A 25,626-nucleotide genomic window follows, 5' to 3' on the forward strand; every position below is an offset into this window, starting at 1 on the left:
CTGGATTCGGATTGGGTTCGTCGTTTTTCTAAGAATATGTCAATAACGTACCATATTTTTATAGAAAAAGAGAAATCAATATTTACAAGTCACACACCGGGATGCGAACACGCGAGTGGCATGGCCAACTCCTAATACATTCTTGGCATATTCTTAAAAAAAAAACGACGAACCCAATCACGCGAGTGGCATGCCCAACCGCTCCCACTCCTGCTAGGTTCCAAGTCTTGAGCTCCTCGATTCGCCGGTTGTTATTCCGGCCGATACCGGCGATCCTCACGAGCACGTGGTCCAGGATCCCGCCTGCCGCCATCCATGGCCGCCTCCCTCTTCCGCCTCTCCCGGCCCCGCCGCGTGCTCCTCCCGTTCTCCGCCCTCCGCCTCCCTCTCTCCACCCAGCCCCTCCCGCAGCCCCGGGACCCGTCCTCCCCCAACTCCAACCGCGGCCTTCCCGCCTTCCTCTCCTTCCTCGCCGCCGCAGCCGCAGGCGGAACCATCGCTTCCGTCGGTCTCTGCGATGCCGGCCCAGACCACCGGTACGTGCATGCCCATCCGATCCAAACTAGTCGCTCGATCGACTGTTCCGTCGCTTCTCGCATCTGAGCTGACAGCGCCTTGTGCTTGTCTGTTGATTTCGCCCAGGGTCGGTGGGAAGGACAGCACCGAGCTGGTGGTGCGTGGGGAGCGCAAGCGCGTGCCACAGGAGTTCATAGAAGAACTCGCGTCCTTCCTCGGGGTAAGTGAATTCGAGTTCCGCGCTGCCCCCTACCTTTGTGCCTGCGGCCGGCGATGCTGCGTACCTTGTGTTTGTTGTTTGTGCTGTACGTTGATTAATTCAACCCACGACATGCTCACTGACTAGGTGGGTTGCTGTTTTGCAGGAGAACCTGACGGTGGATTATGAGGAGAGGAGCTTCCACGGGACGCCGCAGAATAGCTTCCACAAGGCAGTCAACTTGCCCGACGTCGTCGTCTTCCCAAAGTGATCTCACCCGGCACACACTGATAAATCCGTTTCGTGGATTTGTATGCCAAGCTTGTTACATGTATTGTAATGCCTCCATTACTGATTTGCAGGTCCCAAGATGAGGTACGCAAGATTGTGATGACTTGTAATAAGTACAAGGTATGTTACTCTTCCATTCATCATTAGCCTAAAGGAACATCATACGCTCCCTGTTTTGCAAGAGTTGCTGATTTGGTTTCTGTATCCTATACTTCTGGTTTCGACAATAACCCATTTCCATGACTGAGCCAGCTAGCTGTTCATTTTTTTAAATATTGATCTCAATTCAAAAGAAATGAGCCAGTTCACGTGGGAAACTGGGTCGAAAACCATGATCTAGTTTATGTGAGAAACCGGATCGAAAACCTTACCGGCCTGAGGGGCAATACATCTTGCGGAGGCAAGAACATAGAAAACACTAAAAAACACCAAGTACAAAGTTACAACACAGCGCAAGGATCAATCGCCTAAACATCAGAAGAATATAGATGGCTGTGATGCAGCAGAAGCTAAGGCATAACAACATACATGGTGCACTAGGAGCAGAGAGAGGCTATCAAGGCAGCACATCATGCCAGCAGACAGCACAGCGGCAAACTTCAAGGAACTCATGTGGAAGCACCACCAAGATAACACCGGAACCACTGACAGGGGTAGACCATGGGTGGCCACATCAAGGAGTTGTGCCATTACCAAGACCAAGCCATCCGACACTGGGGAAGGGTGGTCAATGCCCTGGAAGGAGTAAAGAGGATCACAGGAAAGGATCTGGCTCGACGAGCATGCACGAGGGGGATCCGCGAGTTCACCGCCGGAGGGAGGCTCTTATTCCCATGGACGCGTCAAGAAATAACTATGATGGTGAAGTGGCATGATCAAAGAGAATGCCGTTAATGAAATCATCCCCACACGAGGGTGGTTATTGCTGAAGGTGGAGTGCATAGGAAGGGCACACACAGCAAGAGAGACGACAAGAGGGGCTACCCAATGACATCGCCTGGGAATGTTCGAGATGCTCACAGAGAATACCAAGAACTTCAGACGACATGTAGGAGATGAAGACATCGCCACCAACATGGGAAACGGCGTGAATGTGCCGTCGATGTCGTTGCCCCGCAAGCTGGTAAGGGCTTTTCCCCCATCGTTACACCTGTCGCCGAGGCTGGCACACGTTGAATCACAAGCTTGTTGCGGACAGTCCAGAGAGTCCACGTGAGCACCCTGATGGTTAGCCACCTAATGTGCCGGGCCGACGAGGGGGTGGACTGGATCTCCACGAAGAGGTCAGGGACATTGGTATGGCACCAGCGACCATCGACGGCGTCGCGAAAGCAATTCCAGAGGAATTGTGCTGTGACGCAAGTGAAGAAGATGTGATTCGAGTCCTCCATCATGTCGCACAGGGGGCAGATCCCATCTCCAGGGCCATTGCGTTTGAGCACCTCCACCCCTGAAGGTACCCGACTCTTAATCCATTGCCACAGGAAGATTCTGATTTTGAGTGGTAACTTAATGGCCCACACAACAGTGAGGGCCTCTGGGACAGTCGACGGGGCGATGGCCTAGTACAAAGACCTAGAGGAGAAGCGACCCGAGGGTTCCAGGCGCCAAGACATGCGGTCCGTGGCAATGTCGACATCGGGCATGTGGAGGGCGATGCACTCCAGCATCTCATCCCAGGCAGCGATCTCGGGGGACCGAAGGGACGGCGGAACGCGAGGCGCCCTAAATCCATAAGGGCGACCTCGACCGAAGTCCTAGGCTCCACCGTGATGGAGAATAAGTCTGGGAAGCGGACAACGAACGGTGAGTCACCAGCCCATCGATCATACCAAAACAACGTATCGGACCGGATCCAATCGAGATGGAGGATCCAATGCGTAGGACAGGGAGCAGTTGGATGACCGATTGCCAGAACTGAGAGCCTCTGGAGCGTTGGCAGAAGGCCATCAGCTGGCCCCGAAGGTACTTGTTCCTATGATGTCCAACCAGAGGCCACCGTCACCATTGGTGATCCTCCACAACCACTTGGTCAGCAAGGTGATGTTCATGCGCTTCGACGACATAATCCCCAGACCTCCCTGGTCACGAGGCTTGCAGATGTAGGTCCAGTTGACCATGTGGTATTTCTGCTTATCGCCCTCGCCAGCCCAGTAAAATCTAGATAGTACTTGGCAATCTCGTGATGCAGGGTTCATGGAGACTGAGAAGCTCATCAAGAATATGAGAAGGCTGGACAGGGAGGAATTGATGAGCACGGTCCTGGCCGCCTTGGACAACCACCTTCCTTGCCACGGTTATATCTGGTGTTGGAGCTTAGTCACTGTAGACCGCAAGTTTGCGACGGAGAGGCGCGAGTCACTAATGGGTACCCCGAGGTAGGAGGAGGGGAAGTACCCAAGTTGGCAGTTGAGGCGGTCGGCAATGAGTTGGGCCTTGTCGGGAGAGTAGCCAAGGATCATCACTTCGCTCTTGTCGAAGTTGATCTTGAGCCTCGACATCTGCTGAAAGCACAGGAGGAGGAATTTGAGGTTGATAATGTCATCCTCGGAGCCTTCCACCATGATAATAGTATCATCAGCATATTGCAGGAGGGAGAACCCTCCCCCTCCTACGAGATGAGTAACAACTGCATGAATATGGCTGACCGCCTTATCGAGGATGGTGGCAAGGGCGTCGACCATCATGTTGAACAAGAAGGGGGAGAAGGGACCCCTTTGTCTAACCCTACAAAGGGTGGGGAAGTACGACCCAGCCTCCCCGTTGATGTTAACCGCGGTCCGACTAGACGAGACCATCTGCATAACTCGGTGTCACGCCCAAGATGCGACCCTATCCTTAATTTGGCACGACGGCCTCGTCAGGGATAGAAGCGCATCTCGTCGTGTCGCAAGAATGGATATCGTTACAAGTACATGTACTGAAAAGAAGAGGTATTTATATAGAATTGGCTTACACTCGCCACAAGCTACATCAGAGTCACATCAGTACATTACATATTCATCAAGAGTAAGAGGAGGGTCCGACTACGGACGAAAACAAACGACAAAAGAAGAACGACGTCCATCCTTGCTATCCCAGGCTGCCGGCCTGGAACCCATCCTAGATCGATGAAGAAGAAGAAGAAGAAGCAACTCCAAATGAACAATCAAAGCGCTCGCGTCGAGTAACCTTTACATGTACCTGCAACTATGTACCTGCAACTGGTGTTGTAGTAATCTGTGAGCCACAGGGGACTCAGCAATCTCATTTCCAAAGGTATCGAGACTAGCAAAGCTTAATGGGCGAGGAATGGTTAAGTGCTGAGGTTCCAGCAGCGGCTAAGCATATATTTGGTGGCTACACTTACGAGTACAAGAATAAAGAGGGGGAAGATCTACGCATAGCGGACGTGAACTACAGATGATCAAATGAATGATCCAGAACACCTACCTACGTCAGACATAACCCCACCGTGTCCTCGATCGGAGAAGGAACTCACGAAAGAGACAGTCACGGTTACACACACAGTTGGCATATTTTAATTAAGTTAACTTCAAGTTATCTAGAACCAGTGTTAAACAAAGTTTCCATGTTGCCACATAACCGCGGGCACGGCTTTCCGAAAAGATTTAACCCTGCAGGGGTGCTCCAACTAGTCCATCACAAATTACCACAAGCCGCATAGAAATCCTCGGTCACGAAGCTTGCGATCTCGTCGGATTCCCTAGTGGAAAACCTCAACTCTGAGATTACCCAAAGCATCACCGGAATCCCGATGCACAAGATATCTCGTCAAGGGTAAAACTAATCCAGCAAGGCCGCCCGACGTGTCGACGATCCCGATAGGAGTCGCGTACCTCGTTCCATGCCAAACGCCGAGTTGCCCCGGGTAGCGTTAATAAGCTGCTCTGTTTTAGACCAACACTCATGAGGAGTGGTTCGGGGGTTGATTAAATTATCCTTGGGTTAATTACTCCCTATGCAGTTAATTAGTTATTAGGCAAATGTAGTACCAAAGTTGGGCCTTGCCAGACCAGCTTTTAACAACCCCGATCGTGTTAGGAGCGCTCGTTTATGGAACATAACACCGGTAGCCGAAACTAAGGGGGCAAAGGTGGAACAAAACACCAGGCTAGAAAGGCCGAGCCTTCCACCTTTTACCAAGTATATAGGTGCATTAAATTAAATAGCATTTAAATATGGTGATATGACAAGGAACCCATGTTACCACATGGAAGCATCTGCACCTGCAACTAGCAACGCTAACAACATGGATAAGCAAGCGGTAACATAGCCAATCAGTGGTTGGCTAGGTCGAACAGGTTGAAGGTTATCATGGCATGGTTGAGAGGCTGATATGGAAACATGTGGTAGGCAAGGAGACATAATCGATAGAAGCGATAAACTAGCATGGCAATGATAGTAATGGTATCTGGGGAAATGGTCATCTTGCGTGAGATCCCGCTTGGAAGAAGAACAACTCCGAGAAGCAGTCGAACCAACGTAGTTGAACGGGTCCTCACATTCCGACACGCTTGCGGAACTCTATCGAGACGGAGCAAACCGGAAACAAACATCAACACAGATATTCACCACACGATGCACAACATGATGCACAACCTAATATGATGCATGAACATATCAATGATGCAAGGGATGGCATGGCAATTCACCTCACGCAAACACTACACATTAAATGAAGCTCGATATGCAACGAGTTGCATACCGACGAAACTCCACGATTAATTATTTAATTCACTCCCGATTATTTACACAACAATATTAAATTGTTGTTAACATGGCAAGGGGTGAAGCGGTGATCCTACATGACATCCTAGTCGCTTAACGCGCGGAGCAAAGAACGGAGCTACGGCACAAGAGGCATGCAACACAAGATGTATATGCCATGAATGCGTCATGCATGCGAGTTCATCAACACCACGGCAAGAAGAGACAGAAACAAGTGTCGCCACGGCGAGCGAAAGGGGACCATGGCGGCAAATCGAAAACGATGCCACGGCAACGTTCCTATCCTGATAGCTCGTCGAGATATCGTGCCAACGTACAGGAAGCGTGTGCGGGAACGTTAAATAAAGAATGGGGTGATCCCGCTACCGGGTTCCCATGTGTCGGGGGCACGACGAAAAGGTAGACAACGTGCAACGGGAAAACATATATAGGCACATACATACGGTTCAACTCATACATCTTATGCGTTCGGTTCACGACGCGTTCCATCGGTATACCTTCGAAGCATGCGATTCGAAGCGGATCGGTTCGTAGCGGACGTCGTGGAAGTCGTGGAAGTAGTTGTCGTCGTGGAACTCGGGTCTCGTCGACGGTAGTCGTTCTCTTGTCGTCGGTACACGGTCTTCGGCGTCGGCGAGGAAGTCGAACTCGTTCCCGGGGTCGTCGAGGACGTCGTTGTACTCGCGATCTGACGGTTCCACGGCGGCGGGGATGGTGCACGCGGCGACGGCACGCGACACAACAGCAACTACAACAACTAGCAACGCAGCAAACTACCTACAGCTACTAGCACTAGCATCTAACAACAAGCAACCTAGCAGCTATCTAGCAATCGGCTCGGCAGGCAAAACGCAAGCAGGCAAAAGCAAGAGCAGCAACAGCTACTACGCAACAGCAACTAGCAAACGGCTGCTACAGCAAGCTAGCAGTAACAGCTAGCAGCAAGAGCAACGGCACGCAAGGCACGGCACAACAACTAAGCATCTAACAGCAGCAACTAAGCAGCAGCTAGCACAACAACTAGCAAGCCATGGCACAACAGCTAGCAGGCACCTACTAGCAGCAGCTAGCAAGCAGCTACAACAACAGCAAAGCAACAGGGACAAGCAGCGGCAACAACATCGACCACGCATACAAGCACATCAGGCAGCAACATCGGCGCGCAACAGCAAGTCAGCATGGCGCGGCAGGGGGCTCGGGCACCTCGGGACTGGGCGAGCAGCTGCAGGGGCTAAGCCGACGGCGGGACGAATCGCGAGGCGCGGGAGACGGCCACGGCAGAGGAGGCGGCCTGCGGGGCGAGCAGCGCGGCGGAGGAGAGGCCAAGGAGGCGAAGCGGCGAGCTGCTGGCGGCGCAGGGAACGGCTAGGGCGGAGCAGCTGCAGGGAACCTCGGCGGGCGGCGCACCGAGTCGATGGGCTGAGGAGGGGAGCTGCTGCGGGGCCGAGGCACAGCGGCGGGGCGGCGCCGGCGAGGCCTCGGGCCGGCCGGGAGCTGGAAGCGACGATCGGGGCCGCGCGCGGGGGAAGACGCGGGAGGAGGGGACGAGGGAACGAGGCCAGGCTGCTGGGGAAGAACGACGGCGCGGGGGGAGATGGATCGGGAGGACGAGGGGAACGGCTCCTCTCGCTAGGGCTACCGGGAGGGGGGCTGGCTGGGCCTTGGGCCTGGCCGGCTGGGCTCCCTCTCCCTGCTAGTTTTGGTTTTTTCCTCTTTTTTTTAAAAAAAACAGGAAACTAAATCAAAAGGAAAAAGGTTTAAACAAAAATAAAATAAAATAAAATAAAGGCTTTTGACTTCTTGAAACAAAAATTATGCCCCAACTATAAAATAGATTGGGCACTTTTTTAAAACAAATAAAAATGAAACCTTTTTTTTTAAGAATTAAAATAAAAGTTCACAAAAGAATAAAATTTAAACCCCTTTTGACAAGAGAATAAAATAAAACCTCTTTTATTTAAAGGGTAAAATAAAAGCTCTTTAAAGAAGAAAAGGAAATGAGACTGTTTTAAAATAAAACAAGAGGAGAAATAAAAGAAAAACCCAAGGTTGCCCCCACATTTAATAAAAGGACTTTTATTAAAAAGAAGACGAACCCTTTTAAATAGGGGTTTAAACGGAAACTTCAGCAAAACCACAAAAACGAAATAAGAGGGGAGAGGAGGGGATAGAAGGTTTTAGATCCGCGGTGCAACAGGGTTTGAGGTGGCTCTCACGCACCCACTCTCATCACTCCAACAAGACAACACCACTCACAAGTCACTGACACCCAACAACACGGAGCAACAAGCAACACCGACAAAACAAAGATGACATGATGCCATGCATGATGCGACGATGCAAACTAAATGATGATGCAACAAATAAAACTAATCACACGACGGAAACGGAAATAAAGGGGGAATCTTCTGGAACGTCGGTCTCGGGCTGTCACACTCGGGTAACCCATCGATCATCAAAGCTCTTCCTGAGGAGCACTTCCTGAAGGAAGGCCCAGGAGACGGTATCATAGGCCTTGTGGAAGTCGATCTTCAAGAAGACCACACGCAGCCGCCTAGTGTGCACCTCGTGCAGGATCTCATGGAAGACCAAGACCCCATCTAGGATAAATCGGCCTTGAATGAAGGCCGATTGGTTAGGATGAATGATGCGGTCAGCTAATAGGGTCACCCTATTGGCATACCCCTTAGCCAGGATACGAAAGATCACGTTGATCACCGTGATCGGCCGGAACTGGCGGATGTCGGAGGCCCCCGCCACCTTGGGAATAAGGGTAATGTTCCCATAGTTGAGGCGGGAGAGGTCAATGGATCCCACATAGAATTCTTCGAATAGGGCCATCACCTCCGGCTTGATCACATCCCAGAAGGTTAGGAAGAACTTCATCGGGAGGCCATCAGGGCCAGGAGCGGAAGCAGGGTTCATACCCTTGATGGCCGCCTAGACCCCGTCCTTAGAGAATGGGGCAGTGAGCGTCGCGTTCTCCAAGTCGGAGACCCGATGGTGTATATCCCAGAAGGATGGGGCCATGGACAGCCCTCCCCGAGGGGAGGGCGAGAATAGGGCTTTGAAGAAGCCGTCCACGTGGGCGCGAATCTCAGCAGGGCGCTGGAGGAGGGTCTCCCCATCCCAGAGGAGGGGGATGGAGTTGCGGCGACGGCGGCTGTTCGCAATGGCCTGGAAGTAGGCCGTGTTGGCATCACCCCGCAAAACCTAGCGCCGGGTTCCACGCTGGCGCCAGAAAGCCTCCTCATCCGAGTAGATCATCGTCAGCTGGTCCTCAAGGTCGTATTGAAGGATCCACTCGTCAGTAGCCAGGCCTGAAGAGTCTGCCCGAAGGTCTAGGGCCTGGATGGATTCGAGGAGCCTCCTTTTCCGCTCACGGAGATTGCGACCCAAGTTGGCACCCCAACCCTTCATAAACTGGCGGGCAAGCTTAGCACAGAACTGCCAGGAGTCAACGGCGGAGACTGAGCGGTGCGGGGAGTCACGCGCTGCCACCCAGCGCGCGCGCACCGCATCAGCAAAGCCGGCCTGATTAAGCCAAAAGGCCTCGAACCGAAATCTCGGTGGAGGAGGAGGTCTATCGTTCTCCGAAGAGAGCAGAAGGGGAACGTGATCCGAGCCAATGCGGGTAATGGCCCAGAGGGAAGGCAAGGGGGCATTTGAGCTCCCATACGGATCCACAAAGATCCGGTCCAGGACAGACATCGTCGGGTCGGCCTGGCGGTTGGTCCAGGTGAATCTGGTGCCAACATGATCGAGCTCTCTCAGGCTGAGATTCGCGATGCAGTCATTGAAGAGCTGCATGCGAGGGAAGTTCACCCGATTATTGCTCTTGTCTTCAACACAGTGGATGAGGTTGAAATCACCGCCCACCACCACCGGGAGAGGGGCAGAGGAGATCTTTCTATGGAGCTCCTGAAGGAAGGCCGCGGAGCGACGGTGATCAGCCGGGCCATAGACCACCACAATCTCCCACTTGAAGTTGATGGCCTGCTCATAGATCTCCATACTAACATAGAACTCACCTCGGTCCATGCTACCTATTTCATAGGTGGCATCCTTCACACCTAGAAGGATGCCACCGGAATGGCCAGTGGTCCCACTAGAAGGGAGCCAGTGCCAAGCAAAGAGGTGAGCACTCAAGTGTTCCAACTCTTGGTAGGGAGAAGTCCGCCCGCATAGTCTCTTGGACGACAACAATGTCAATTTGTTCATCGCGCATGTACTCAATGAGTTGGCGGCGTCGGCCATCTTGGCCGAAACCGCGCATGTTCCAGAAAAGAGCCCGCATCAAGCAACCATGGAGGGGCTGCTTGACCCTAGGACAAGGGAGGCACTTTGGGCATGGAGTGCCGCAGTGCGGGATCACGCGCGACCGCAAATTTATGCCCCAGCTGCGCCAGCGGCAGGGGGGCGAGAGGACACCAGAGCGGGGGCTCGGCGGAGGCGGGCGCGTGACTCCGCAAGTTTGCCGTCGAGGAGCTCACGGGCCTTAATGGCCTCAATCTGCTGTAAGGGGGGACCCACTTCCCTCCTGAAGGTAATCACATAATCGGTTGCCACCCTAGCGAGGCGGCCTATAGGGGCTAATTCAAGAGCGGAGAACGACCATGAAGATGAAAACGTAGGAAGCACGGGTGTACCTGGCTCGAGGTTCCTGGCCGCAGCCCGGATCTCTGCCCGCTCGGAGATGGATGGGGCCGGGCGGCCCACTGGGCGAGCGGCGTCGATCCTGTCGCTGCACCTGGAGGCCACCGAAGTTGACGCCGGTCGCCCCCGTCTGGAGTACGCAACAGTCCCGGGTGGGGGGGGGGTCAGGGTGGGCGGCCACCGGTGTGGTCACCTCCACAGCCCCACCCGGACCCGACCATCGGTGGAGGAGGGGCCAGGTTGGGCGGCGGGGTCAGCATAGGGCTGTGCAGCGCCGGGTCCTGGACCGGGGGAAGCACGTCCGGATCCAGGAGCGGGAGCGGCGCGGCGGTCTGCAGGAGGCATGGGGACGGATCAATGGAGGGGAAGACGCTAGCCATGGACGGAGCCTGCTTGACCGGTCCACTCCCCACGAGCACATCCTGCCCACCAGTCATCCCAGGGGTGGACAGGGGCGGCTCAGGCCCCGCACCCGAAACTGGGACAGAAGAGGAGGGACCGGAGGGGGCGACGTTAGGAGCATCGAAGAGTGAGGGCGAGGCTGGGGAGCGAGGTGACTCCGCGGAAGCCACTAGCATGCTGGCGCCCGAGGCATCACTGCCGCCCGAGGAAGAAGGGCCGGCCGACAACAGGAGGGGATCCACCATGTGTGTGACGCCCCCTCCAAAGGATCCCCGAAGCTGGCGAGAGGGGGGGGGGTCTTGAGAAAGCGATCGGCTGCGGTCGGTGAAGTCCTCCTCATCGTCAGAGCGGTGATGTCGGCCACGACCGGAGTGGTCCTCCTGACCCCCACCACCATCGCCGCCCCCATCGTCGTTCCCATCGTACCGGGATCGAGGCGCCCGATGTGGTTGGGTGGTTCCGGCCGAATCTTGAGGGCGTACCCTAGGTCGTTGAAGAAGACACAGACAGTGGCCCGGAGCTTGCTGGAGTCGAGGCACTTCATCTTGGCACGGACATCATCCTCCTTGCGGAGGGAGAGCTCATCGACCACTACCACCTTGCCCAGGATCCGCGCCATGTTGCGGATGACCCGATCGGAGCGGGTGATGTCGGGGAGGCCCGCGATCAAGATCCAGGCCGTGTCGAGGACCGCGACCTCCTTCGGGTCAAGCTTCGGCCCAGAGATGTCGACCATGAGCTTGTTGAGGGCCAGAGTGATCTCGTCACTCCGGGTGCAGAGGCCGTGACTGGCGATGTCGGGGAAGATCACGGAGAACTGGTGGCCAGCTGTCGCGGTGACCTGCCAATCCCACTAGCAACGACAGAGATGGTTGAGCTCCGCTTCAATCATCTCGGGAGAGGCCATGCCATTGCCCAACACCGTGACAATGGCCGAGAGGGAGGGCATCGGGGGTGGCTCGTCGGGGATCTCCATGTGGAAGAAGACCAACCCCTCGATGCCATGGCCATACACCATCAGCTCCTCGGACATCGGCCGGTCAGGGCAGAGGACGGCGGGGTGACCGGCGTCCTTGCACAGGTAGCATCTCGGCGGGTTAGGGCATGCCACCTGCAAGTGTCCGGGGATGCCGCAGTTGAAGCACGGAGGACCATCCCCCGAGGTCACGGCCGTCCCCTCAACCATCGGGGCGGTAGGGGCAGAGTTGCGGAGGGGGCCCTTGCGCTTCTTCTTGGCCCCCTGCCGACCCCGCCCTTGTTGGGGCCCTTCGGCGGAAGGGAGCTGTGCTGGGAACGCGGGGAATGTAGCGTCGCGTGGGGGAGGCATCGATCGCGGGTTGTTGCTTGGCGGGCGAAATTGACCGGCCGCGGCGCCTGGCGGGGGAGAGTGAGCGGCGAGCCGTCTGGTCATCACGAGCAGGGGACCAGCGAGACTCCCGAGCCGGGGAACGATACCCAGCCCGCAACGGGGAGCGGCCGCGGTCGAGCGAGCGCCGGCCGTCCCGCAGGGGAGAGCGCCGGTCGTCATAGCGCGGGGGCGACCTACGGTCGGTCCGAGAGGAGGCTGATGGTTGCTGCAGGTGCCGCCGCAACTCAGCCTCACGACGGGCCCGTCCGGGGAAGGCCGAGAGGAGGAGCGTCCGTCCAGGTCGTCCAGCCGACGCTTTGGGCGTAGCCAGTCGACGTCGCGTGGGGGGCGAGGGAGGGAGGGAAGGGGCTTCGGTCGAAGTCGTCTTCGGGTGGGTCGCGACGGGAGGGGGCGGCGACGTCGAGTGGAGGTAGGAGGAGCGAGTCCAGGAGCTGGTTGGCTGTCGGCTGTAGGGGACCCTACAGGCAGCCAGACCCAACCTCGTTGGGCCGACGACTTGGGGTCAGGCCCACAACCTACTGGGGGGATTGGGGCAGAGAGGGCGCCTGGGCCTTGACGGGCCGGACCTCCCCAGGTTGGGCCGAGGGAACCCTAGGGCCCGCTCCAGCCACAACAGCCGCCCAGGACACCCCGTCCCGGACGAGCGCCGTCGGGCGCCGCGGAGGCAACGCCGGGTCGCCGACGGGGCCTGCACGGCGGAGCAGCCGGAAGGGGGCAGAAGGGGCCAACGTGGGGGCGGGGGGAGGGCACGACTATGAAAGGGTGGAAGCTGGAGCGGCGCGTCATCGGGGCCGGGAGGGGGAGGCCCGGCGGCGGCGGGCGGCGGGAGCAGGGCGGCCAACAGCCGGCGAGGTAACGCATGGGGTCGCCGGCACCGGCATGTGTATCCACGGGCGACCGTCCGGGCCTTTATCAGCCCGCCCCAGGACACCCCAGCTTTGGAGCTGGCGACGGCAGCTCGAGCGTGGCAAAGGCCTGGTCTTGGCCTCCCGTGCGCCACCGCAGCGAGCACGAAAGGCCGACCGCGCCGGCCGTGAGGCACTCCCACCCCTGGGAGCACCGCCAGGGCCAGCGGCGGCAACGCGAGACGTCCGGGGAAAAGTCGCGGAGACCGGGGCGACGCCTCCATGGTGTCCTCCTCCTCGTCGACCTCCTTCGCCAAATCAGCCCAAGAAAAGGGCAACGGCGAGGAGAGGGGCGGGGGGCGCCCAGGTCGCCCCCAGGGGCGGGAGGGTTTTCAAACTCCATTTGACAAGTCCGTCAGAAATTGATTTTCAAACAGCCTGTTATATTCTTGGTCTACGAGTTATTTAGCTTCTTTATGGGTTTCCTGTGAGAGTTTGTGGAAGGAATTGGTACTTTCCATTTCAGTAACACTAAGTGGTGTTTCTTTCTTCCTGTTCTTGGAATCAGGTGCCAATTGTACCATATGGTGGGGCTACATCAATTGAGGGCCATACGTTGGCACCTCATGGTGGCGTTTGCATTGACATGTCTTCAATGAAGGTAAATATTAAGTTTTATAATCAACAGCCATGTAATTATGATATTAACAGTGATGTAGATGGACTCATTTGAATGAATTGAAATCTTAATCTAATGCCTAAGAAGTGCTAGAGTACTTGGCTCATCCGTTTTACTATATTTTGTTATACCAAGCAGGCAAGCACTTTCTTAGCAGTGAGCTATACATGCAGGATAGGATCTGTTAATTTCACACTGTATATTTAAATGTATCATAAATTCATTGCAGAAAATCAAAGCCCTGCATGTTGAGGATATGGATGTTGTAGTTGAACCAGGAGTTGGATGGATTGAGCTGAATGAATACCTGAAACCCCATGGTCTCTTTTTCCCTCTTGACCCAGGCAAGCTCCTTGTTTCCTTTTCCCTTCATTTCTTTTCCTGTTCATTTACCTTTTCAACCGACGAAGGACAGTCCTGGCGCAGTGGTGAAGTACTCCCCACTTGTGCCAAGAGGTCCTGGGTTCGACACAACCTCTCTGCATTGCACTGTGCAAGGGTAAGACTTGCCTCATATCCTTCCCCAGATCCCACCATGTAAAATCCAGATTGATCCATCGTCAAAATCCATAAGAAGGCCATCATGGACCAAGATCCAAACAGATCAATCTTGTCAAAAGAAGAAAAACCTTTCATTATGCCCTTCTTTCCTATGTCCTCCCCCCTTTGCCCTTTTATATTCAGTGTAACTCAACTACAGCCTTTGCCCTTCCATATTCAGTGTAACTCGACTACAGTTGAACAGCTTTGTTTGCGATTGATTTGTGTAGTGTAATTGCATCTTTCAGACATTTAGGCGCAAAATCCAGATTGACATAACCTAATATGAAATTATTTTCAATGCAATTCGACTGCAGTTGAACAGTGTAATTGCACCCTCCAGACATTTAGGTGTTATGTACCTTCTGACCTAGGGAGATAATTTTACATGTTTGTAGTACTCAATAGTTGCACTTAGCATCAGTGGTTGCTTGCTTTTGCACTAGCTTAGTGGCGTAGCTTATCTATATTGGTCTGATTTACAGGACCTGGAGCCACTATTGGTGGAATGTGCGCTACACGATGTTCTGGTTCATTAGCCGTGAGGTAATTCTCCACATAATTTGAGGCCACTTTTTGGCTTCTACAGTGCACCTGGAACCCCATCCTCACAAAGAGGAAGGACAACCATAACGTGCACCATTCACCTGTTTATCTGTTATATTCTGATGATACTAATGTTAAATGGCTTTGATGAATTTGCTTCTTAGTTTGTAGGTATGGAACTATGCGGGACAATGTAATCAATCTTCAGGTCCTTTTGCAATCCTCATTTTTTTCCCTTATACATTTGACTTCACATACAAGTAGTAATCTCTTATGGTATTTCAGGCTGTTCTACCAGATGGCGACGTTGTCAAGACCGGTTCTCGGGCTCGAAAGAGTGCAGCTGGGTATACAAGAACTGCTCCTGTTTCTTAAGATTAAAAGCCTTCATTTCTTCGGGAGTGAATCTTAGCTGCGCTGCTTTGCTTGTTTTTCCCATAATGTCTTACATATTATATATATATGAGCTTATACATCTGTTGCTGCCATTAGTATTGACAACTTTTTTTACTTTCCACCATGTTGAATGTCAGATATGACCTAACTCGGTTGATCATTGGAAGTGAAGGGACTTTAGGGGTAATTACAGAAGTGACTTTACGACTTCAAAAGCTTCCATCTCATTCCGTGGTAGGTCTTCTGTTTTGATTTATTCGCTGTCGAAAAATGTTTTGCTAACAATTCTTACTGCACTTTGTATACTTGAATGTTCACTCTTAAGTTTTAACAACTCAACCTGTTTCTCTCTTTAGGATATACTCTTTATGTAGCACATCCTGTAAAGACACACCATTCTTCATGCCATATTACTATGACTTAAACTGTTATCTTGCATCTTAAGAATGGAAACAACATTTGTATGAACACATGATATTTTCTTTTAACGGTCTATCTTATCCTTTACTCGGCAATTACATTATCCGGAACCTTTCTATGTGAACCCTATGTTCCTAAAAAAATGTTTATCTTAAGAATGGAAGCACCATTTGAATGAACGCAAGATATTTTCTTTTAACCGTCTATCTTATCCTGTACTCGGCAATTACATTACCCGGAACCTTTCTATGTGATGTTCTCCCTATGTTCCTTAAAAAATGTTTATTGGCTTAATGTTCTATGATATAAAATTTGGCAAGTGTTTTTTAGCGTGAAAATGCAGAAGCTTTGCGTTTTGATGCATTGACAGAAGGAAAGTGTTTGTACAAGCCCAAAGAAGGTCACACCCAGAGTTACAACATGACGCCCTAGTCCCTAAGCTCCACCTCAACCCTGTAGCACAACCTGAAGGCCTCTCATGCCCGCCGACACCCATTGTCTGGCTTCCTGTTGGATTGTACCAACGAGGGAAGGCAAGCTAAGGGGAGCATTGTCAAAGATAATGGCGTTGCAATGCTTCCAGATGCACCATGCCACCAACATGGCCATGGATGTGCCCTTTGGAGCAAGAGGCCGGGACCGAGTGGCCCATTTGATGCCACCAATCCACGAAGTCATCCTCCGCATCTGGGTGTCTTGCTGTCGAACGCAACCAGGAAAGAACCTCGTGCCACACCACGCGCGAGAAGGAGCAGCTAGTGAGGAGATGAGCCATTGTCTCTTCCGACTGATCACAGAGCACGCAACACGGTGCACGCTGAAGGCCTCGGCGTGCTAGGCTCTCAGCAGTCCAACAACGGTCCTGGCAGGCAAGCCACACGAAGAACTTGACCCTAGGTGGGGCCTAAGCCTTTCAGTTAAGCTTCCACGAATTTGAACCGACCGCCCCCTGGAACAAGATATTGTAGCAGCTCTTGGAGGAGTATGGGGAGTCCAGGGTCCAGCGCCATTGGAGGACATCCAGCAAGGTGGTAAGCTGCATCTGGCACACCAACCATCAGACCTTGATGTTCTGCCAGAGTGCCAACGGGCTCAGGGCCGCTCTGATATCCGAGATCCAACGGTGGCCAGCCAAGGCATTGCTGGTGGTCCGGCGCTTCCTGATGCACCCCGAGACCAACTTTAGGAGCTCAGGTGCAATCTCAGAAATGGCAAGGCCATCGAGCCAGCGATCCCCCCAGAATAAGGCTGAGGTTCCGCCACCAACCACCATCCTAGTGGATGCGGCGAACACCTCGCGCTCATCGCGGGAGAATTGCAGGTCGAGGCCTCTCCCAGGTGGAGGGGTTCAGTGCACATCCTCCACAACCAGCGTATCCTTAGGCTGGTCACGGCCCTGCTTAGGTCCGTAACACCAGCCCCCAGGTGAGGCGACCCGCCTTCGACAGTTATAAAATATAAACCACAAAGCCTTCGACAGTTGTAAAATATAAACCACAAAACGGTTATTCTCAGAATACACCTGTATGATGTTCATGCGCCACGACAATCATCTTGTTTTGCCATTTCTAGTAGCAAACCATGTACCATTTTCAACATTTGAAGTTTTGAAAGAGTAATGGACATGCATAGGATGCTACCTTATTCGTCGGTAGTTCTTTCTGCGTCTTCATTTTACCTATGAACTCATTCCTCCTAAATGCTCTTTATATTCAGGTTGCTATGTGCAATTTTCAAACTGTTAAGGATGCTGCTGATGTTGCTATTGCAACAATGCATTCTGGCATACAGGTTTGTCCGTGTCATTCCGTTTTTCTGTCATTGTTATGACATTTGAAAAAATTGCAAGTCAGATATGAAATAATCGATATCCTTTGTTCCATATGGAGTGAATGTTCATATCTCCATGCTCTTATTTGTTCATGTGACATGATTTCTCCGCTGCACATTAAGTGGCCGTCGCTGGGTGTTAGATGTTTTTCGTGAACTATTGTAGGTGTTAGGTTGACTTCAGTTGAAATGCTTGAGTAGAAGTTACATTTGTTGAGATGTATCAGCGGGTAACCAAAATTCAGTAAGGTTGTTGTTGTCTAGTTAGTTACTGACACTTATCTTTTTCTGCTTGGTTAGGTCTCGAGAGTGGAATTGTTGGATGAGGTTCAGATAAGGGCAATAAACATGGCAAACGGTAAAAGCTTGCCTGAAGTGCCGACCTTGATGTTTGAATTCATAGGGACAGGTAACCTAACTTGCACTTTTAAGCCATTTATATTGTATTATGCATCTATGGTGGCAGTTCTGAGTTCTAGTACTCCCTCCGATCCATATTACTTGCCGTTCAAATGGATGTATCTAGATGTATTTCAGTGCTAACATTTCTTCAGCTTACACATCAAGAACTGACTGATTTTCCTTTTCTTTGTTAATCTCTTTTCATTGCAACTATTCAGAGGCATATGCACTTGAACAAACACTGTTGGTTCAAAAGATTGCTGCAGAGCACCATGGTTCTGATTTTGTTTTTGTGGAGGAGTCCAATGCTAAAGAGGAACTGTGGAAGGTCAGTCATCTGAACTTGTAGAGCTAATCTGCGGATGTTTCTTTGTGCTGCATGATTTTGCACAGGCCATGCAATACCAGTGTCATACAGTATGACATTATGTTCCCTGGTTTCTGACAATAGTACTACTACAATATATAGGATATTTGGTCTTGAAGCATATTTTAATTGCATTTCCCTTTATGCGCAGATCAGGAAGGAGGCACTTTGGGCTGGTTTTGCCATGAAACCTGATCATGAAGCTATGATAACGGTTTGATTGCTTGCTCAGTATTTGATATCACTACAATCATGACCTATTTGGTTGGTTAAAGATAGCTATTCTCTAGTGGCATGCATCATATGTCATTATGTTTGCCTCCTTAGAGCATCTCCAACCGCGCCCCCAAAACGCCCTCCCAAGCGCCTTTCTAATCGTCGGCGCTAAAAAAATCGCCCAGTCACACCCCTAGAACGTCGTTTTGCGCCGGATTTGGCCAAAACTAGCCCCGGCGATCCCAGGCCAAACCCAGCCCCCGGGCGGCGTTTGGGGGCGACCGGCGCTATTTTTGCATGCACAACCCCATCGGCCAGCCTCTCTCTCTCTTTTTCTGCTAGGCCCACCATGTGCATGCAAAAAGGGTATCTTTCCTCTCTCTATGTCTCTCTCCTCATATGGCCGCCTGGGTGGGGGCGTGGCTGGGAACCCAAGTCCCCCCAAGCCGTTCTTTTCGCCGGTTGGCCCCCAGGCAGCGGTATTTCGGCCCCTAGGGGCGCCTAACGGCTGGAGATGCTCTTAGTTGTGAATCTTGGCATTTGTCAACATGCCCCAACGTAATCATCATTTGGCAAAAGTATGGGCCAAAATGCAATCTAATTTTAGTTCACATTCATCAAGAAATTTACACGGCTTGATGCAGATACAATGATAATAAGGCTACAATGATCATAATGACCATTGGCTGATCTATGTGAGCATATGAGATAAATTTTGTTATGAAGCTGACAAGATCTACATTTACCACTAAGGGACAAAAAAGCCATATGTTGATTCAAACAAAGAGAAGAGATTACCTTTACATAACTGAGAATATATTTCGTTATGATCATTGTGGCCCTATATTATCTGTCGGTTTTCAGTGGATGAGCTGCATCAAGTCTTGTAAATTCTAATGCCACCCCAATTGTTGTTCATGCAGGACGTTTGTGTTCCATTGTCTAGACTTGCAGAATGCATATCTGTATCTAAGCAACTACTTGATGCGTCACCATTGACTTGGTACATATCTCCCTTATGCAGTACCTAGTATTTTTTTTCATTTTTGTTATGTGTTATAGCTAGGAAAGCCATGGAATACTTCCTCCGTCCGGAAATACTTGTCATGTGAATGGATGTATCTAGATGTATTTTAGTTCTAGATACATCCATTTTCATCCATTTGTGCGACAAGTAATTCCGAACGGAGGGAGTATTACATTTATATTTATAAGAGAGTAGGGCAGTTTGAAAATTGGAACTCTGCATGAAGTAGTATGTGACTGTTACCGTAGCTCCAGCACGACAGTACAGTATGCTATCCTTTTAATTATCCAGGACGACTTCTCTCTGACTTGTATGTTTTCAGTTTGGTTATCGCCCATGCCGGTGATGGAAATTTCCACACAATTATCCTATTTGATCCAAGTCAGGAGGAGCAGCGAAGGGAAGCAGAGAGACTAAACCATTTCATGGTTCATACTGCTCTGTCTATGGAAGGTACTTCCTCTGTTTTTAAATATAAGTCTTTTTAGAGATTCCACTACCGGTAATTCATTTCTGAACCTGGGCTCATATGAACCCGGTGAACACTACCGTGTTTTGGACTACAAAAAATGTTTAAAAAAATCTAAATTTTTTCGTGGTGCAAGATGTTCTTATGTGTGAACTCCCTGCAAATTTTTGTGAAGTTTGGATATTCGAGGAGCTCGCGGCGGAAAAGACAAAGTCAAACATGAATAGTGTGATTTTTAAAAGTTTCTCAGACATCCGAAATTTGTCTTTTTTGCCGCGGGCTACTCAAATGTTCAACTACACAAAAATTTGCAGGGAGTTCACACATAGAAACATCTTACACCATAAAAAATTGATTTTTTAATACTTTTTGTACTATTATATGGAACATGTGATTAATTAATGACGACTGGGACACCAACAGGTACATGCACAGGAGAGCATGGTGTTGGCACAGGGAAAATGAAGGCAGGTGACCTATGACCTTTTATCTTATCAATGCCGTGATTTGTTTCGAATTTCTACATGAGTCATCAACAACTCAACCACCCATGAGTGACAAGTGACACAAGTGCTTTGGTTTGTGCATTGGCAGTACCTAGAGAAGGAGCTGGGGATGGAGTCACTGAGGACGATGAAAAGGATAAAGGCCACGCTGGATCCCAACAACATCATGAATCCAGGAAAGCTCATCCCACACCACGTCTGCATATGACCAACCACGTGCCTGATCCCATGTCAGTGGGTTTGGTTGTTCAAGTTTGTCGTGGTGCCGCCACTAAATGCGTCCATGAAACCTTTGGATCTGTTACAGCCTTACCAAAGGACACGAACATATACATGTTTTTTCTTTCAAAATGACAGCCATCCTGCATTCATTAAGAAGAAAAGAGTTGCTCAGTTAATTAGAAAAAACAAGCTAAAATCAGATTGCCCAGTTAATTATGGAAAACTGGACGAAAATCGTTACAACTGTTGAGTGACGCATAAAAAAGCCCTCCCACACCAATTCAAAGAGGGTCTCGGCGAGACAGCACGCATGCGTCATCATTCCTTCCCTACAGGCCTCATCGTCATTCGTCAACCCAACCCACACTGTAGTGCACGCTTAAGATATGCAACCAGTCATTGTGTATCACAGGGTTCTGTCGCTGCAACTTTGATTTTATAGTAGCAAACAAATTGAGGCAAAATCATAGACACGTTGAAGAAGAGCCGACTACTGCAACCATTGCTGACATTGCTTCCATCATTGTCGTTCCCACAAAAAATTGGACGCCACACTAGCCATCAACTGTCATCCACAGGTCCCGCTCGTCGACGCTAAGTTCCGAAGACAAAGCCTTCAAGAGGGAATACGACATCAAGGTGTCGTCATTGTCCGATCATAGATCAAGGTTTTCCCTGCAGAGGCCTAAATGGCTATATCCGCGCACGAGGGATGGAAGAACAAAGTAGCGATGCTTTCATGAAGGTCAACGACGACCACAACCACCGTCATCGCTGGTCACGACACGAAGCCAAGACATTGTTTTCACCAAGCTCCACACCACCTTGACCGCACATCATCCCACATCAAGCCTATCAAACATCACCACCATCGAAGCTGCCCATCGAGGAAGAAGCACCAAGACCCGCTCTAGCCAACCGCACCTCGCAGGGATCACCGACGGCCGAAGACCAGATCCGCATCACACGTCGTCGGAGCGCGCATTCTCATCGCCATGGGGCTTCGATCTGCGCACCCCGGAGGGGCGTCCACGCGATGATAGACCACGCAGACACACCCCAGCTGCGCCCCTCACGGCCGAAGCCACCGCTCGAGCGTCGTATAGGTCGCTCAAGCCCCTCCACCATGAGCTCAGTCAGGGCAGCAACGCCGCCTGAGCACCAGCACCACGTCAGTCCTTCACCATGTCACAACAGGCCACCTCACCGCGCCATCTTGGGCCTTCGACCCGCTCCGAAGCACCAGATTTGCGCCCACGACGCGACCTGCGCGCGCCCGCAGAGCCCCCCTGCGCAGCTAGACCACCACCACCTCGTACGACTGCCTCACCGCCAGATCCGTGGCCTCCCTAACGTAGCTACGCCATGTCGCCCTACTCGCGCCTCCCCGCGCCCGTCAGCGCCATCCCGCACACCGAGCGACAACGCCCACCTCCCCACGCCGTGAAGCGCGCCACAACCGGCAGATCCGCGTTGGCTGGGCCACCCCGCACCGTGGCTGTGCATCTGCACCGCCCCCTTGCGCTGTCGCCGTCCCGGATCGTAGATCGACCGCGCCCCGCGAGCCACCACACGCGCCAGACCCCTGCACTCCTGCCGCATCCCACGCCCTTGTCACACATCAGCTCGCCCGCCGCGCCCGCGGACCCAGGAAAGCTCCCCCGCGCAGATCCGCGCCCATGCCCCGGATAGGAAGCCAGCGGCACGACGGCGTGCGAGGATCCGTGTCCCTCTTGCGTTGCCACGCCGTGATGTCTTGAGCCGGCATGCGCGTTGCCCGAGCTCCTATTGAAGGGCACGACTCGTGCCGCACGTCTCCAAGCAGGAGGAGGAAGGAACCCCGCCGTCGTCGAGCCACACGAGGTTTGCCCGGCAACACCGTCCGGCGATAGCGAGGGGAGGCGGTGGCGGTGGGTGTGACGCTGCCGGTGGTCACCCGCGGGAGCGACCGGGGAGCAAGCGCGATGTGGTGATGAGTATACTAGGTCTCCACATACATGAGTTACAAGTTACAACTTGATGTACACGGCTGGACTGAATAAAAGCACCAGGACGTTGTTATCCCTTGGGTGTTATTACTCCCTCCGTCCGAAATTACTTGTCGTACAAATTGATAAAAATAAATGTATCTAAAACTAATCTACATCTAGATACATTCATTCCTACGACAAATATTTTTGAACGAAGGGAGTATATATGTTACGGCGAATATCAAGAAAGTAGAATGGGACTCTCTCTTTGTCCTCTGCTCGTCCTCACACACCGTTTATTGGGACTGTTTCACGTGGTAACATACCTCCAAAACACGGGGGAGTGGTTTATATCCCGGTTGCACAAAATCACATTCTTGTTCTAAACTCTTCTGGAGTCCATAGATGTGAGATGTTTTGGAAATTTCAGTACAGATCAAATACAAATTGAATGTCGGGACCTGATCCTAAGCCATACGAAACTAGCATGTAATATATCACATCATTTTACGGCCTTACGCAAGGTAAACTGCACGGCTGCCACCTTATCTTGGCTGGGACCGTTTGCGTCTTTTGGCTCACGTATATGAATGTGTCGCTGGCAATCATATGCCAGAGAAGTCGAGTCGACATGACTAGTTATGGATCCAAGTGGCACAACCGTACAGGGACATGCATACATAACCCAACAATGCAGGTGTCGGTCATCAGTGTGTGTAGACGAGTCGTGGCAAGTTACATGAACTCCATTACACCGTGTGACATTTTTCCATGGAAACAAACACAACAGCAAAAAAGAATACATGCCGGTCAATCAATTTATTCAGAGCAATAGCAAGCTATCAAGGCTCAATGGAAGCACAAAGAGGCATTTCCCGTAAAGGTCACTAAAGGCACACAACTAAGTATTGAATCCAAACATACACACAATATGCACGATATATGTACATACAACATGACATCACAACACAACTCTACAACTCAAACATTTATTAAAGACTCATAAGAGTCAACATAGTGTGATATTACAAAGAGGTGTCACATGACCCAACACTCAAATCATACAAGCATCAAGCGGAAGCATAGCATGTCAGGGTATAGACATCTACTAAAAGTGGCTGAAGGGGCTTGAAAATCTACAATGACCCTACCAAAAGAAGCCAGACCTCTGTCTCGGATTCCCAAGCTAACCCGGTCAACATCGAACTTCGTCTAGAAAACCAATAGCGAGACTAAAGTCTCCTCTACAAAAAAACATAATTAAGCATCCGTGAGTACGAAAGTACCCATCAAGACTTACACCAGAACTATCTACATATGCATCATTTTCAACAAAGGGGATTGTGGAGTTCATTGGAGCAAGCCAGCTTTGACTCTTGGCTAACCTGTACTACAACTACAAGCAGTATCTTTGAGGTTGGATAGCGCACACGAGGCCACATATTCACCAAATCAATACACCACTATGGATCCACTCCCGTCTCCCTACGAGAAGGACATATACAACAGTCACACTTATCTTGCGCATTTTAGAGTATCCATTTCAAGTTGTTTATGTACCATATAAGCTTTCCAAGTAGTCCATATCCGAGGACGAGACTATTCGAACAGATTCATAACACTGCAGGGGTCTACTCCTTCACACATGTTTCCACCACTTAGCGTCATATGCACGTCATGTATCTCGGCAACCTTCAAGCGGAAGCCCGACATGGATATAGACCACGACCGTTAACCACACAAGACCCTAGTCCAGGTTCATCGCCTATTTGAGACTAACCCGCAAGGAAGTCCGACCAAAGTTTCCTCTATGGCCTCAAACGATGTGCACAGGGTTCCACAAGCCCACCATCCGGGTGCCACTTGGTACACTGTGCCACTGTGTATCTACCGCATTGAAGCCTACCCCGTTGGGCACAACTAAACACGGTCGCCAACACGTTTCTTACAAACACGAGAAACTAGTTGCAACTACTGGACAAAGATTAAGGCGATTAATAAGTCGAGCGGGGTCATATTTCAGGGCCCATTGTGTGGTAGTAGTTGTCTTGGATAACATACATAAAACTCAGGTCTTAAGGACGATTCCAATGAGACAACCCACCATGTACTCCTACATGGCCTCTCATTGCTACCTTTACCAAATCGGATTCATTCACCATGTACTCCTACGAGGCCGCTGGCTGGCCAGGGAGCCCAAGTCACATCAGATCGTAGGTCATGACGGGACCCTACGATCAAAGCTGCATACTCGTCAGCACAAGTACAGGTTTGGGGCGCACGACACGTACAGCGTCGGCGGCCATGCCGCTGACCTACCCCGGCTCCGATCCATCATCGTGTATAGTATCGGCCCGTCAGACTCCCACTCCATTACCACACTCGGCGTGGGAACAATGGAGACGGCCGTACTGGCCACCCATGACGAATCTCGCAAGACGACGCCGGACGTACAAACACGTGTCCTGCGTCAGCTCTACGCGAGAGACTCATTGGCTAGCCGGCGGGTCCCATAGCCAGATGGGACCTCGCAGCCGGCGGGCCCCTCCAGCAACAAGACAAGACCACCGTGGACCCATTGGCCAGCCAGCGAGGCTGCCAGCCGGGTCCCACTCATGTACTTTTATCCTTATTGTAGGTTGGTGGGTTCGTCTATAAACACCCCGACCCCCTCCATGCAAAGGGTTGGTCAATCCTTCATACACACACTCATAGAGGAGAGGTAGACGCGAGCCGGCTGCTCCTTCTTCCTCCTCCGTAGAACAGCTCCAGGAGCACATTGTAGCCTCACTTGTGCATTATACATTCCGACAGGACTAGGGGTATTATCTCTACGGAGAGCCCCGAACCTGGGTACATCGTGCATTCCATGCTTGTACCAACGTCGTCCCTAGCACCCATTGGTGTCACTTCGGTTCCCACCATCTTTAGCCTACCCATGGCATATGTTGTGAGTAAGCACCGACAGTTAGGCAAAGCTTTTATCTTCCAACTCTCGAAGTTGTTGTTTAGCTTAACCAATTAGCT

At 51.6% G+C, this 25,626-nt stretch overlaps 1 protein-coding gene across 3 annotated transcripts; it reads left to right on the plus strand.

The window, feature by feature from the left end:
- The first annotated feature begins 160 nt into the window (after nt 1–160).
- Nucleotides 161–20,862, plus strand: LOC123426876 (D-lactate dehydrogenase [cytochrome], mitochondrial). 3 transcript variants are annotated; one of them, XM_045110777.1, is made up of 18 exons: nt 162–536; nt 643–736; nt 882–982; nt 1,078–1,126; nt 13,578–13,670; nt 13,918–14,032; nt 14,714–14,774; nt 14,946–14,982; nt 15,060–15,121; nt 15,308–15,404; nt 17,307–17,381; nt 17,721–17,829; nt 18,041–18,150; nt 18,341–18,403; nt 19,329–19,408; nt 19,755–19,885; nt 20,325–20,372; nt 20,496–20,861. In XM_045110777.1, exons 1-18 carry the CDS (start codon nt 316–318, stop codon nt 20,759–20,761), a joined length of 1,812 nt encoding a protein of 603 aa, XP_044966712.1. In that variant the 5' UTR covers nt 162–315; the 3' UTR covers nt 20,762–20,861. The 3 variants fall into 3 exon arrangements, with proteins under 3 accessions (XP_044966713.1, XP_044966712.1, XP_044966714.1); XM_045110779.1 differs by having other exon boundaries at nt 163–536; nt 20,325–20,368; nt 20,496–20,782; XM_045110778.1 differs by lacking the exon at nt 17,307–17,381 and having other exon boundaries at nt 161–536; nt 20,496–20,862.
- Nucleotides 20,863–25,626: the final 4,764 nt, after the last annotated feature.

The sequence above is a fragment of the Hordeum vulgare genome, chromosome 2H (genome assembly GCF_904849725.1).
Source record: "Hordeum vulgare subsp. vulgare chromosome 2H, MorexV3_pseudomolecules_assembly, whole genome shotgun sequence".
Taxonomy (NCBI): Eukaryota; Viridiplantae; Streptophyta; class Magnoliopsida; order Poales; family Poaceae; genus Hordeum; species Hordeum vulgare.